At 39.7% G+C, this 16,727-nt stretch overlaps 1 protein-coding gene across 1 annotated transcript; it reads right to left on the bottom strand.

Annotated features, from left to right (window-relative positions):
- Positions 1–8,919: 8,919 nt before the first annotated feature.
- On the bottom strand, positions 8,920–11,526 carry LOC147895058 (pentatricopeptide repeat-containing protein At4g13650-like). Its single transcript, XM_087383402.1, has one exon. It carries the CDS (start codon positions 11,524–11,526, stop codon positions 8,920–8,922), a length of 2,607 nt encoding a protein of 868 aa, XP_087239528.1.
- Positions 11,527–16,727: the final 5,201 nt, after the last annotated feature.

Here is a 16,727-nt window from a genome sequence, read left to right as displayed (position 1 = left end):
TTGCTACTACATTTTCCTCCTTATTTTTCCTAAGTCTCTACTAGTTTCCCCCTTATTTACTTAATTCTCTCTTAAACCCCCCCCAACCCCCCTGGCCCGCCAATTGCCCGAGTTCACTTCACTACCCCAACTTTTTTCTTCCCCATGAGCCGACTCGACTCCCCACTCCCTGAACCTTTCCTCTCCAAACCCGACTGCCATTCTCCTCTTATTTATTGGCACCCTCCCTAACCTCATTACTCCAAATCCTCTCCAATCTAGTTGCATGCTCTCCTCGCTGCGCTACCATTCTCCCACCATTCTTAGAGAGCATTCCCGCGTTCGCCCTTGCTGGCTCAATGCTCATCGTCTCAATATTTCTTAGCATTTTTGAGTGATAGTTCCCACGATGGATTTTCTCAGCAGCAGCGGCAGTGAACTATCTCTGACAATCGTCCCTGCAACATCCATATATGAGAGGTGACCCGAAATCCTACTGGATGCAAGGGAGCTGGCCTCGAAATGCCCATGGGGAGACTCATTTTTCCTATCTCCCTCGGGGCATTGCAATACTACACAATTGCGCCTTGATTTCCGAGGCAGCCAGAGGGAACGACGTAAACTTTCCAAAGTTTTGTCACATAGAGGCATTTCCACTCGACTGGCGGTGCGCGGGAATGCTCTCTTACTGAATCGGACGGCGCTGAGAATTCTCCTACATCTCACTCTCTATTCCTCCCTTCAAGGCTGTACCTCCCTAGTACCTACCAGCTATGCTTGGGCAGCCATCCTCACGATGCCTCGAGCCCTTGACTGTGGTTCCCTTGTTGATGTTGTCTGCTCACTACGACCTCGACTATAGTGCACTACCTATCTAATCGTGTCTACCATGATAGTCCGTTCGCCTTTTTGCCTTTTCGCTTCGCTCCAAGACCCGCCTCATGACATGGATGCTTGACTCTACACGTCACTTTTTTTTTGTTGAATGGAAATAGGTCTACTTATATATTAATCAAAATGACTAGATTACAACTAAAACAAAATGCTCTCAAGACGAGCTCTTCTCATCAAGCCAACTAACAACCAACCATTTGGTTTGGTTCACTATATTCATAACAGCCTTTTTACATGGCAGGGAAAACATAGCAGTCTTGTTCATAGAGGACTCACATCTGGCTAACCATATTCTATGGAGTGTTGAATATCTAATAACATCCCACATAATGGACTTATTTGTCCTGAGGTATGCTCCAAAAATGGCAGCACCCTTGGAAATATACTCCAAACCTAGGTCCTTAGCACACCATGCTCGGATAGCTCCCCAGAGATTTCGCACCCAGCGGCATCCCCAAAACAAATGGGTAAGAGTCTCCCATCCAGCTTTGCACCTCTAACGTTTACTCCCTCATACTTCTTTACTACTCCCTTATAGAGCTCTTCCTCCAAGCCTCGCATCTCATGCCCACTCATTAAAAACCCATCAGCTCAGTCACCCGTGAGAACTATTTAAGTACCTTCCTGTATCTTCCACACTCCCCGGAGTCCCCACTACCTTCTTTGTTACTGTAAGTGACATTACTGTTGCTGTAGAGCGCAGTGCTACAACGTTGCTCCAAGGCTCCAAATCCCTCTACAGAGTCTACGCCTTCTTCCGCCCCCGCTACGCATTCTAATGCAACCTCACTGTGTGGCTGTATTGGCAGTGACTCCTGTGACGCCTGTGGCCCTCGATCCTTTCCCTTCTTCTTATTTTTTTCAAACACCCCCCCCCCCCCCCTTTTTTTCTTTTATATAATCTAGCCCCTCCCTCTTTCCTTTTACTACCCCGCCCCCCCCCCCCCCCCTATTTCCCTTCTTCTCAATAGTGTCATCTTGTTAACGTCTTAATTTTGTTTTACCTCTCTAAACCTTACATTATAAACCTCGTTATTAGCAATTTTCTAATTTCTTAAACTTTTTATTAGTTCTTACTTATCTTCCCCCCCCCAACCTTCTTTTACCCTCCCCTCTTTATCTTTAAACGTCACCGGAAACCTCCAACAATCTCTTTCTATTCTCCTAATGGGTTCCTAAAAGTCTAAAAAACTATATCTTTCGAAATACACATCGAATCAAGATGCCGTTTTTTGCATTGCGAAGATAATTTTCTCCTTCAATCATTCACGGGCAATAGATTTCCATTTGCTCACACGACAAAGAGAAATTTACAAAATTCATTGCAAAAAGAAAACCTTTGCATTACTGTTACGATAACCGGTTATAGAAGCTATTACATAAGCATCAGAGCCATCATTACATCATATTGCCACATTCGTTCAGCATGGGATTTGTTGCCTACGATTGTAATTTTGCGCTTGAGTTGAATTAGCAATGAAGATTTGCATTACATCCACAGAACTCATGCAAGTTGGAAAAAAATGTATTAAAAGTTCGATCTTGCCCCTCTGTCTATCTGTTCCCTCATGCTTAACGATGCCTTCTCTACTTAGCTAATTCTCAGGCCTCCATTCTCGGGCGCGTCTCAATCTGAATACTCACAATAGCCCTTTGGAGAGCAGCAGCGGCGGTAAGGGTAGCGTGAGGACTTATGAGGCGCCCATTCCAATCGATGGGGTCTACCCAAGTAGAGGCCTTTGAGGCAGAAGATCGAATTGGGATATTATCTTCTCTTTCGAGCTCCATGACAGAATCAAAATCTGCTGGTGACTCTACGTTTGCTGATGATCCTAGAGGAGGATAGATGAGGAGGACATCAGCAGGGGATGGTGAGCAGGGAGGGTCGACGACAATGGTGATTAGCATGGAATGGCAAGCAGGTGTGCAAGACACAGAGGGAGGAAATCACCAGCAGTGACTGTGAGGTCGAGGATTTAGAGTGGCTATGGTGGAGGGTAGTTTCAATCGCTTGGTGAGGTTGCGATCAGAGATTTTTAAAGGAGCTTTGAGCTCCATCTAGAAACATCTTTAATTTTTTCAATGCTACCTTAGGTTACGAGCCTTTCCTTTTCACCCCTCTTACTTCTTCTCCACAAATTAATGCATTTTTTTCTCTCCCCTATTCTCTCTTCTTATTTTCATAATCTCCCCTTAGGACATCCCCTTATCATTTTCCCAAAAAATTCTTCCCTCTCTGATCCACCTCCTTCCTTCAAGATTTTCCATGTTCAAAATAAATCTCTTCAAAAAATTTTAATACATTTATGTACTTATTATCTCTTGTACTAATCTTGGTGTGATTAGATGCTGACATTAAACTCCTTATTTATTATTCCCCTTTCTTTTTCAAAAATTACTTTAATTTAACTTTACACTTGCAAGTTCTCATTAAGCTTGATTTGTCTAAGGCTGAGTGTTAAATTTATTGTGACCCCGATAACAAGGGAGGGGTGTTTATGACACCTGACTTCCCAACTTAATTAGAGCTGGTTCTCACCATTTTTCTTGCTGGATGGTGGCAGGTAGGCAGACTCCCCTCTTCAATAAAAATGATGCTGCCAACGACTTATCAAATCTGAACTTCTCACATTTTATTTTTTAATAGCTTCACCCTCTAGTGATGCTACTTCACTCTTAGTGGATGTTTATTTTAAAGTTTATCTATATAACATTTCTCATTCCTACTCTAAATTGTCTTCTCGTCACTATGGAAAGGGGTGTTGTAAATGTCTTCTACACACACACACATGTAATCCTCTCACTCCTTTTGCGTTTACACAATTTTAGCTTATTGAAAAAGACTCTTTCCCCTGATTTTGCCTAATTATTTCTCTATATTTTTTTGCCTAATTTTTCCTAAAAATTTCTCCTAACTTTTTGATATCCCCCCCTTTTTTCTTTAATTTTCTTAATTTTCCTAATCTCCTAATTCTCCCTTTTTTTTCCTATTTCTTCATATTTCACCTAATTTTATAAATTCTTACTAATCGTTTCTTAAGTTTCCCTTATTTTCCAAATTTGCCTTCTTTCCTACTTTTCGCTAAATTTTCAAATTTCTCCCTTTATCCTCCTCCACCAAATTCTCCCCTTTTTTCGTCTACTTTTCCCTAATGTTTCCCTTGTTGTCTCCAACCTTCCCTAATTTTTCCCATGATTTTCCCTAATTTTTCTCCTAATTTCCCCTATATTACCCCGTTTCTCTAATTTTCTCTTAATTTTTTCTAATTATTCCCATTTACCCTTATTTTTCCCTAATTCTCCTTAATTCCTTCATTTCCTACTTTCTCCTAGTTAATTCTTAATTTTCCTAATTTTTAAAATTTTCTATAATTTCACTAAGTTTCCCGTCTTCCTTGTCTTTCCTATACTCCCCCCCCTTTTTTCTAATTTTCTCTTACTTTTCCTTCTTTTTCCCATTTACCCTTCTTTTTCCCTAATGCCTCTCAAATTCCTTCATCTCCTGCTTCCCCTAAGTTTTGCCTATTCCCCTTTTTTCCCCTAATTTTTTCTCCCTAAACAATTAACCCCCACTTGTTTCTCTAATTTCCCCCTTCCATTTTTCCCACTCTTCCACCCCCCCCCCCCACCTCTCTCTCTCTCTCTCTCTCTCTCTCTCTCTCATCTGCCTTCTCCACCCCTAATTTAACTTCTTCCCTAATTTCTCTCTCTCTCTCTCTCTCTCTCTCTCTCTCTCTCTCTCCCCTCTAATTCCTCCTCCCTCTCTATTCTTCTCCCTCTCCACCCCTAACCACCCTCTCACTCTTTTAATCTTCTCCAATCCCTAATCAATCTTCCTCTTTAAACTACTTGCTTAAACTACTATCCCTAGCAAACTCCCCCTGTGCAGAGAGCGTTTAGAGGAGACCAATGTATTGTCTCCATTTGTACAGATGGAGATCAACGTAGGGTCTCTATTTGTTAATCTTGCCATGATTACTACTCTCAATGAGCGAGTAGACAACAATCTAGTGTATGCTATAGCTTGTTTTCTGTGCTTCTCACAAAGGTGGAAAATGTAAACTGGGACAAAGCTATGAGTGTTTGTCCCTATTTTCATTTTCCAGTTCAACGAGTGCCATTCTAGAATCACAAAAAACAGGCTATATGATATGACTACACTAGCTCAAGGAACACTTGCAAAACCAAAAAGAAAAGATTCTCTAGCATGCAAGGGGGCTTGAAGACTTTGTTGTATGTTAGTAACCCTTATCTAATAGAAAATTAATAGACCCAAACAAAACGGGCTAATAGGAGCTAACAAAATGCCTTATCAACCCTTGTCTGCCTAAAACACCCGCAAAACCAAAACCAAAAGGGCCTGTAGTGTGCAAGTGATCCAAAGATTCCATTGTAGGTTAGCAACCCCTACCTAATAGAGAAAAAAGGATCGAGACAAAAAGGAATTACAAAGTCTTACAAAATATAAAAAGAAAAGACTAGACAAAAAGGGATAACAAAAGCTTGCAAAATACTCGTAGTCTCATTTGTGGTGTATAGGTCATGCAAGCTCTTTACTTTACAAGTGCCTTGATGAATGAAAGTTTTATTGAGTAGAAGATGCAAAACCAAGATAGAAAAGGCCCTTCGGGGTATAAGTGAGTTCTAAGACTCCTTTGCATGTTAAAAACAAAAATTGTCTCTGTTTTATAAATAACACAAAGGTTTGAGCTAGCCAGAAGAAATGTCTAGTTTAATAGTAGGAAAGTATGCATTTGATTTTTCTGAGATTGTGTACATACCATGTCATAGTCACCTCAAACCTCATCTACAAGCTCCGAAAGACAAACTACAAATCTCTCAAGTTCAAAATTCATAAGGATAAGCAACGCACATCAAGAGTGAATTAATCAAAATCAAAGGAGATGTCTTGTGAGCTTGTTTGAATTCAAGGAGGCTATAAGCTCAGTTGGAGGAACTATGGAAGCAATCATAGAAAAGTAATAAAAGGGTATAAGCTTGCAGTGTCTTGAAGGGAAGCTCATGAGCCTTCTCCTTGGATGTGATTCACTCTCGATGCATGTTGCTTACCTTTGGCGGACCTACAAATGTAACCAGAGAAGAAAATGGACGTCAACTCGCCATTTGATCATCCCTTTGCTTTCCAATAGTGTTTATGTTTTGAAAATTTTATTCGAGAATAATAGACAAAGAGACATAATGCAAGAAAAATAATACAACTTCCATATGACTCCGAAATTTCCCAAGGTAATTTTACGATGACTCCACAATCTCAATTCCTTTACTTCTTTGTTGTCTTTGTGCCTCCCTTGCTTGTATCTCCTTTTCCTTTTCCCTTGCCTATTTATTTTTCCCAAGGTGATCCTTAGGAGTGTTCTTGACTCTCAATGTAGGCCTGTAAATTCTCCAAGATACCGCCATTTTTGTAACCTTGTTCCTCTAGCCGAATGTCAGCACCTTGGGTGGTGGGGCAAAGATATGCCCCATAGAGCATTTACATGTCAATCTTTCAATTTATAACCTCATAATATTGGTAGTAGAGGTCAACCAAGTATGATTTTCTAGCCTCTGAAGTAGGTTTCATAGGAGCCAAGATGCATACTGGTGAAATTGCATGACAACACGTACACCATGAATCACAAGAAATATGATGCATTGATCTAGAAGTAGTTCTTGAGGCCAAACCTTGAAAGGTTTAGGAAAACTACGAAAACCAAAGGTTTCAAATCTCCAAAGTCTTTTTATGAACCTAACATGCCCTTGAAAATGGATGAAAGCAGTATGATAAGTATGGACTACATAAAGCATATTGCTACTATGAATATTGTAGATAACATAGATTACTTGGAAGGTATGACTTCCTAGGACTAAGAGTTTGAGGGCTACAAAGATGTTTACTCCTAAGAGATCTTAATTTATTGAGAATCCTTACATTGTTATTTATGTAGCGTGTATTAACTGATATCGAGCTAAAATTAGACCGTCTAATAGAACTTTCCACAAAAATTCATGAAGTTTATTCAAATATGATCTGGCTGAAACATCAAATTAGTCTCTGTATTGGTTTCTCACATGCCTAGAAGCAAAACAATATTGGGTGGAAGAGTCAAAAGAACCTACAATTGAAACTTATAGAAGTCATGCTTAAGTTCTTAGTAGTCAGGATGGTGTTTAGTTTTAGGATTGGAAAAGTAAAAAATTGTGTAGTTTTAGGGATTGGAAAACTCAAAAAACTTTGTAAAAACTTATGGAGGAGGCAACATTTGTCATCTACTAAAGCAGTCAAGTTGAATTCACAAAAGTCAAGGGAATGAATCCATCTCACACAACAAGTTTTAGGTATCTATGAATGTTCTCATGCAAATAGCTATTGTGAACCATTGCTGTTGTTTCATTTGTAGCTCATTGATGATATCATCAACTAGTGGGATCTTGGTTAATGATGTTATTGATTGAGCACTCTCTGAGCTGTAGCATATCATAGACCAACTACTCCATGATTTTTGGTAGTTAGCTGACCAAGAAAAAGCTTGCCCGATGATATCATCAATTGAGCGCTTACTCGATCAATGATAAGGTATTAGCTTAATGGTAGTTAGTAGCTAGATAGTCAAGCAAAATCTTGCTCGATGGTAGTTAGTAGTTAGACAACCAAGCATAATCTTGGTCGATGGTATCATCGAGTAAGCTTTTGCTTATCGGATGTTAGTTCACCGTGTTAGTATAGCATATAAGTTTAGTATTGTACATTAGTTTAATACATCATTTTAGTTAGTCGTGTTAGTACAAGATTAGTGCAACATGTTAGTAGCTCAATAGTAGTTCATAGCATATTAGTTGGGCCATGTTAGTATAGCATGTTGGTACTTTATAGTAGCTCCGATTGTTGCATGGTAGTAGTGAATAAATAAGGTCTTCTCATGGTTGTAGTTAGGCCTTACTTTGCATGGTTATAGTTTGGAATGCCATTGGTATGCTTGTAGTTCAAAATTATATGTGGAATTTGCATTAAAATAGAAAATGTATTTCTAATGCTTTCAAAATGGCAAAAATTTTAGAGACTTCATATCTTTAATGCAATTATAAAAAAAAGAAAAGCTTTATTCATGTACTTTTTAATGAAAATTTATATCTTTAGCTTTCTTTCATAATTTCATATAAATATTTGATGCTAATTAGTTAAATCTTTAAGAAAATTTTATTCATCTAAATATTTATTTATTTGTGATACAAGGATTGCTTGTCAAATTTTATAATTTTCTCCTATTAATATATTGAAGCACGCATGTTAAAAAAAAAAAAATTCTACATGTCAAATTTGTATTTTTCTCAAATCAGTATATTTGAGCATAAAAGTCAAAATTTTGAAATGATTTTGCATGTCAAAAAAAACATTCTTCTTGTATTCGTATATTGAAGCATGTATGCAAATTTATTGTTCTTTGCATTGTATTCTATATACTTGTTTTTGCCTAGAGCCTAGTAAGTCTTGGAAAACATATGCATGAATTGTTGCATTAGTAACATGTGGCAGATGCAGTATCAAAAGTTAGCTAGCTAAGTAAAACTACACGATTCATGGATGGCCCCACTAATCTAGCCTTATATGTTGATCCAAGTCTTGCTGAAGTCCAATGATTCAACAAGGGGCACTACCTACATCACACAAATGCTTGTGAATCTCATTGAGATCCCTAGCGCCTCACTTGCCAAAAGATTGGATGTCTTTCTATAAACAACCTCTTAACATGCCCACAGTATGCACACAAAGGAAAGATTTCAGCACCACTTTAGGACGCACCAAATTGGTGAGCTTGTTCTCACATACCCACCTTGCTGCCCTGGGCATCTACATCACCAAGATTCTTAAGCACCATGACTATCTTGTAGCACAAGCGACCGCACAATAGTCCTCCCATGAAGGGAGGAGCTTGTCTAACGACAAACCACTTACACTTCCAAAAAGAGCAAGGGTCCCATGGGCCGTCTCCGGCCCCTCGAGGACTATAATATATTCTTCTCTGTCTCTCTCTCTCTCTAATGACCTTATTGTGTGCCAGCTGCCGAATAGATTTTAGATAGCATTTCATAGGGTGAAGTTTCTTTTGAATCCAGCTCAAATATGTGCTTTGCAGCATATTTGCCTCGCTCCATATCAACCTTGTATCGGCAAGCACCCAGTAATGCCATAAATGACACTGCTAGAGGTTTAAATGGCATGCTATTGATCAGATGTACAGCCTCTTCCAACTGTCCTGCCCTCCCGAGTAAGTCTATCATACAGACATAATGATCTACACTGGGTGAAATGCCATGATCTCGCTTCATAGACATAAAGAAATGGCAACCCTCAGCAATCAGACCATCATGGCTGCATGCAACAAGAGTACTAATGAAGGTGACTTCGTCTGGCATAACTCCTTCCTGCTCCATTTGGTCAAAGAGTTGAATGGCCTCCTTGCCCTGCCCATGCTCAGCATAAACTGAAATTATGGCACTGGATGAAACAACATTTCGGGTGAGCATTTTGTTAAATATACTGCATGAATTGTCTAAGCTTCCATTTTTGCCATACATATTGATGAGGGCAGTCCCTATATTGACATCTTGCTGAAATCTGTTCTCAATAATCCTAGTGTGAATCCGCTTGCCTTCAACGAAAGCTGCCTGGGTGGCACAAGCAGAAAGAACGCTGACAAATGTAATCTTGTCTGGCAAGCAACTTTCTTGTTGCATCCAATTGAAAAGTTGAAGGGCTTCATCGCTGTGGTCATGCTCATCATACACAGCAATCATGGCATTCCATGAAGAAATACTTCGCTTTGGCATATTATCAAATATTCTCCTGGCATCCACCAGTCTGCCACAGTTTCCGTACATGGTGACAAGAGCATTACACAGGATGACATTCTGCTCAAGCCCGCAGATTAGAATGTCAGCATAAATCTGCTCGCCATCAGCAAGAGCTATATGGCTAGTACATGAAGCCAGAAGGCTGCTAACAGCAACTTCATCATCTAGAATGATACCTTCTAGACGCATTTGATAAAAGACTTGGAAGGCCTCTTTGTGCTGCCCATGCTGGGTATACACAGTCATTATGGCATTCCAAGAAACCACATCACGTGTGACCATTTCATCAAAAATTCTCCGGGCTTGATTTAGACTGCGACAACTGCCATATGTGCTAATGAGAGCATTTTCTATCATCATGTCTGACTGAAATCCAGTATAAAAGATGCAGGCATGAATGCTTTCACCTGTGGCTAGTTTTGCCTGGGTAGCACAAGCAGTGAGAATGTTGACATAGGTGACCTTGTTGGGAACTATTCCTTCCGACTGCATTTTATCAAGGAGTTGAAGAGCCTTGTCACCTTGCCCATGATTACTAAACACTGCAATCATGGCCGTCCATGAGACCACGTTTCTCTCAGGCATACTATTAAAAACACTGACTGCATCCTTCAAGTTGCTACACTTGCCATACATGTTGACAAGAGTGTTCCCCACCAAAACATCTGACTCAAGGCCGCTGCAGATGAAGTGACTGTGCATTCTCCCTCCTGCTGCTAACACTTCGTTGTTAGCACATGCAGAAAAAATGCTAAGAAAGGTAACTTTGTCTGGCACAACTCCATTCCAGTGCATTATGTTAAAAAGTTCAAGAGCCTCTTTTCCACAACCATGCTTTGTGTATACTGCAATCATAGCATTCCATGAGATCACATCCCGCTCAGGCATCTCATCAAATATTCTCCATGCCTCCTGAAGGCAGCCACATTTGCCATACATGTTGACAAGCGCATTCCCAACCACTGTATCTGGCTCGAGTCCATTGCTCAAAATGTAAGTGTGCATCCGCCTGCCATTAGATAAATCTTCCTGGCTACCACAGGAAGCAAGCATGCTGACGAAGGTAACTTTGTTTGGCAAAATACATTCCAGCTTCATTTGATGAAATACCTGGAGAGCTTCATTACCCTTGCCATTATCAATATACCCTGAAATCATAGCAGTCCATGAAGCCACATTCCTTTCAGAAATCTTGTTGAGTACCTTGTGAGCAACATCCAAGCGGCCACACTTGCCATACATGTGGACCAGGGAAGTACCGACAACAACATCTGACTCCAGTCCTGCATGCAAAACGTAGGAATGCATTCGCTTGCCATCAGCCAAAGCTGCCTGGCTGGCACAGGCAGCAAGGAGGCTGATAAAGGTGACCTTATCCCCCATAAAGCCTTCTTGCTGTAATCTATTGTAAAGATGAAGGGCCTCATTACAATTCCTGTGCTGAGAATACACTGCAATCATGGCAGTCCATGACACCAGGTTCCGTTCAGGCATATTGTCGAACATTATCCTCGCATCCTTGAGGTTACCATATTTGCCATACATGGTAATAATTGCAGTTCCCAACACCATATCTGAGCCAAGCACACTGTCCACCATGATGCGAGAATGCATCTGCTTGCTTGCAGCAGAGCTGCAATTTGCAGAAAGTAGGTAGATAAATGTGATCCGGTTTGGCAGTACTCCTTGCTGCTGCATCTGCTCAAAACATCGCAAGGCCTTGTGTCCCTTTCCCTGCCTGGCATGTGCTCTGATAACGTGATTCCACAGCTGCACGTTTTCCAGACAATGCCAGTGCATTGTCTAGGGCTCCTCATTTCCCATATTGCTAAAATTTTTCCAAAATTCGATTCCCACACAAATTCACTATGTAAAATGTAGCGAGCCATCGGAAAACGCTTTTACATTGTCAAAAAGAATCATCGGTCAGAGGATCCGGCAGACTGTTGGGGAGTACCATTTCTCGCCAGATCTTTTACCCATTAGAGACGTTCAATAACAGCGGTTGAAACTCGTATGAAAGCAAACTACTGATTTTGTTGGCATGCGGCCAGAAATCATACCCTGGCTTGGCTTCAGTAGTCAGGAACCACGCTGGCTGGCAGCGGCAAATACAGAGAGAGAGAGACAGCCGGTCCCTGGGCATGCCGACATTGTGAAAGTATGGGTTGAAGGTTTGCAACCAAGAGACGAGTCGTCTCCGACGGGTTAGTGGGTGGCCAGCGCATCAGAAGGTTTGACACAGTGAACAACGAAGCCAAAAATGAAGGAGCTTGTGAAACCATCTCGCAATTTGATTGATTGGCCAACCACTCTGCGAAGAGCAAAACATAGGAGATCATAAGAGAACGAAACGTTGCAGAGTTAGTTTGCCGCTGAACAGTTTGTGATAGCATTGATGAGTGTTCGATTCAAGGAATAGTTTTAAAGTTCAATTGCAATTTTGAAGCTCTTTTATGGTTGGTTTCTCTTCGTCGTTGACAAACATTTTGAGTTTGTGGCGGAAACTATAGTTTGTGATGGTTCTCAAAATGTAGCTGAATAGTTTGTGATGGTTTCTTAGGGCTTTATAGATGCTTTTTGGTATCCTTAGGGCCTTAGCACATGGATGGGGCTAGCATGGGTTTAGAATGGGAATATTTTTATCATCATTACTCCCATCCTACACCAAGTGGTCTAGAATGGGAGTAGCCACTTTTTCTCCCATCCTGGACCATGGCCTCTAGACCCTGGCAGCCAGAATGGGTTCCCCTTTTTTAGGGATTCAAAAACATGGAAGGATGACATGTGTCCTTGTCCCCACAAGGTCCCCACCTCTTAAACACATGAAATGATGCCATGTGTCCTCTTCCTCCTAAACCCATCCTTAATTCTTTTTTTGTTAGCACATGGTGGGATGGGAATAGGATAGAAATATGCATGGGACCACTTGGGACCACCTTTTCCCATTCCCATCCTATTTCTTCCCATGTGCTAGGCTCCTTAGCAACTTTGCAATTTTGGCAAAGCAAAAATTAGGCATTTCTTGAATTTTTGGAAGTGCATCTTTAGCTTGCCCTTGGGTAGCCTAAGCAATGGCTACGTTTTGGCAAAACCAAAATTCGTTGTTTTATGATTTAAAATAAACATTTTTTAAAAGTGGGCTCCCATTGGCCAAATTGACGGCGCATTGAGTGATTTGTTGTTTTATGATTTAAAATAAACATTTTTTTAAAATGGACTCCCATTGGCCAAACTGACGGCGCATTGAGTGGTTGGTGGCGCATGTGGCAGCATCTTTTGTGCATGTGTTCGTTTGTGTGGAGCCCTTCATTCCTCTGTTTCCGACGAGCCCTTCATGACTTTCCTTCACACCTCTGCCAACGTCGAGCGTCTCCCTTCATGCCTCTGTGAACATTACCATTTTCGACGAGCCCTTCATCCTCTGCAACATTGAGGCTCTTCAACTTGCATGCATTCAAAGCTCCAGGCTTATGCCAGTTTGTGTGGCGGTGGATGGTGAACTTCGACGTGGTTCGAAGTCATTGTGATGCTTATGCGTCATTTCAATTGTGTGTTTGAACTTTTCTGTTTTCTTTTGCAAGAAGGTTAATATGTGTTTCAATTTGTGTGCAGGTGTATGGTTGATTCATTCGAATTTTTCAGTGACAGCCGTGGAGAGTTTTGTTGTCCTGTGAGACATAGGTTGATTTTACTTAACCTATTTTCTCTATTTCGTCCTTTTAATCTTTCTTACTTTTTGACAAGTATGACTAAATAATGTAATTTTCTCTAGGCACCCCTACTGCCTCTGTTTGCTCGTATGCCGAAAAAATAACATCCCCGCCTAGTCCAAGGTCAACACCCTTTATCCTTGGTAGCTCAAGTAGGCCCCCAAAGGAGAATTTGCTGAAAAATTCTCCAATTAAGAAAAATCCACGCCGTTCATTGAAGCATTCTTTCCTCGAAGTGGCACAAGAGGCATACGCTCAAGGTGATCTCATAACTAGAATTGCTTTTTACTTCTTAATGAATACTCTTTAATTTGTGTTTTTTTTTTGGGTGCCAGTGAAGAAATTTATTTGTGAAAACCCAAAGTATGTTAACTTTAAATCTACCATAACAACTCATGTGGAACATAGTAAGAGGCATGAAAAACATAACAGCGAAGAACCCAAAGTAGTGCCCTCCAAAAGAAGCAAGAAGGATGTGATTATTATTGATTAATACTCTATTATTTTGACATGGCTATTTTGGCATTTGTGAGAGGTACCTTGTCCGAAATATGTACATGGTCTTTCTTTCATTGTATTATTTTACTATTGGCAAATATGTTATCTTTTGAAGCATTGGAAATATAATTCACATGAAATTTATAAGTGCTTCTATTATTGTTTCAACTTCTCGATCTTAATGGATTTAATTTGTACATGATATTGTGTTTTTCATTCAAACAATATGCTATTTCCAATCACATTGCAACACAAAGAAATATGATTGTTAAATAATATTGTTGTAAATAGTGTATTAGCTTACTTTCTTCCACATTTGTACTTGCAGCAAGCAAACAAGTGTTGTGCAAAGAGGAAAATGATGAGGTTAACTCCTACAATGGACCTAATCATTCCCAAAATTTGCAACCACCACCTCATAACTTCCCTTCTATTGCCAATGCCATATTGCCATCAAAGGAAAACTATGTAGGTGGGGGCAACTCTCTAGTGCAACTTAGCATTACTCAACTATCGGATTGCACTCCTCATAGATTTGTGTTTGAGGGAAAGTTACTTTGTAAGTATGGTACTTACAAAGTAGCAAATCCAAAATATCCCTCATTCTTGAAAGGTGACCTTACCGATAAGTTTTGTTCTCACACTGTCACTTTACTCATTCCTTCCACTTACATTCATCAATTTGTAAACTTTTTGCAAGTTGGAGAATTCTATAGAATCGAAGGAGCAAGTGTTGTAGTAAAAGGGCCAACAGAGGGTGGAACCTCTAGATTATCTTTACTTGTTGATGGTACCACTTGCATTGTTAGAGGTGAACCATTTGAAGGAAATCTTCATTTATTGCCTGATCATCCTATATGCACATACGTCTCTTGGGCAACAAAGCATATAAACTTTGGCAGGTTGAGCATATCAAATGTGATGGGCACAATTGCAATTGTGATAATCAAAGTGGCAAATGAAGAAGGGATGGTCGATTAGATTATTGTTGTAGATTGGACCAAGAGACGAAGATTGAGTTGTAGTGAGTTAATCCCAAAAGTTATTTCTTTTCTTTATCATGAAGTATGATTTGTCTCATGTTCATTTTTTTTTGTAGTTGTCATTCGTGAATGAGAGAAAACCTACATTGACTCAGCTTGTTCAAGAATTCAATGACAAAGATGTTGTTATGTACATCTTAAAGAACGTATCATTCTTAAAGGCAAAGAATACAATTTGTGTATTTGACTTCACCATTTTGGCGGAGGTTGTTGATGGTCCAACCAAAGATGCTTTGTAATTAGCATTTTCTAGCCAAGTTTCTCAACTAGGATATGGCACAAAGGTGCATAATCTTTCCTCCACACTTTTAATAATTATGAAACCATTAAATAATTTCTAACAAGTTGTGATGCCTAACACACAATATTACTATTCCTTGAGATTACTAAACAATGAACAACGTTTGCTTTTCCAAACAGGCAACGCAAGAATAGGGAAAACATTCACACTACTACTCATAGTACAAGCCCTTTTACGACACTACTCACACAACCAATCATTAGACGTAGATCTTTTGAAAGTGTTATTGCTTGCATACATAGGCAAGGCTACTTTCAACATTGGTGGCACAACTATACATGCAACACTTTATTTGCCACTAATGGCATCTCATTACACAAGCCTCTTAGTCAAAAAATTACAAGAACTATATCAATTGTACAAAGACCTTGAACTAGTGGTATTTGATGAGGTTTCTTTAATTGGACACAGTACACTTGTCGCTGCTATTGTTGACATGCATCTTTGCAAGATTAAACACAATCACTTGCAACCTTTTGGAGGAGTAGACATTATTCTTTGTGGAGATTTGTGTCAAGCAAGTCCAACAAAAGAGTCATGGATATTCATGGACCAAGCAACAGACACAAGATCAATGTCATCATTTTGGATAGACAATGTCCTACTTTATGAATTAATAAAGTCGATGCACCAAAACGACAACATATACATTGAAATTCTAAATTGCATTAAAATTGGAGAACACACTCTTCAAGACATATCATATCTTAACAATAAATACTTCCGTCAACCAATAAAAAAGAAAAACATACCTTAATTATTCTACACAAGTGCAAGCAAGGATGCACACAATGAGGAGGTCTTCTCATTGCTTAAGGAAAATCCATGCTCAAGGAAAATCCACATATCTTGAAAGGAATTGACAAAAGACACAAGACATGTAGCAAAACAATAAACATTCCTACATCTCCTAAGAACACACTTGGATTGCACCAAACATTATACCTAAAGTCGGGAAGGATAATAGAAATATGTTTAGGAAACTTGGACATTAGTGATGATCTAGTCAATGGTGCCAATGGAATATTCAAACAATCGTTCCCCACAATTAAGCCTCAAATTGTTTGGGTTCAATTTACTAATAATATCATTGGAAGAAAAACTCGCTTCAACAACAAGCACCTCTACACTAATGAAATTCCCCCACAATGGACACCAATACACCAAATAACAAGGGAATTTCAAATTGGAAAAAACCTTTTAAACATTGTCTCACTAGACGACAATTTCCACTACAACTGCAAGAACAATACATCATTCCCAAGGTCTATCTATGAACTATCTTGCATTTGATCCTTCTTTCATCAAGGCACATGGCCTTACATACATAGCACTATCACGTGTTCTCGCAACCCAAAGAACCTTTACCTCGTCAAGCCACTCGAACCTAAATACATCAAAATCGACAAAAATGTTGTGAAAGAAATAGAAAGATTGAGATCACAT

The sequence above is a fragment of the Dipteris shenzhenensis genome, chromosome 13 (assembly GCF_047967505.1).
Source record: "Dipteris shenzhenensis isolate YYH24624 ecotype China chromosome 13, Dip_SZ_1.0, whole genome shotgun sequence".
Taxonomy (NCBI): Eukaryota; Viridiplantae; Streptophyta; class Polypodiopsida; order Gleicheniales; family Dipteridaceae; genus Dipteris; species Dipteris shenzhenensis.
The sequence above is the reverse complement of the archived record's forward strand: the minus strand, read 5'-3'. Positions and strand labels throughout refer to the sequence as shown.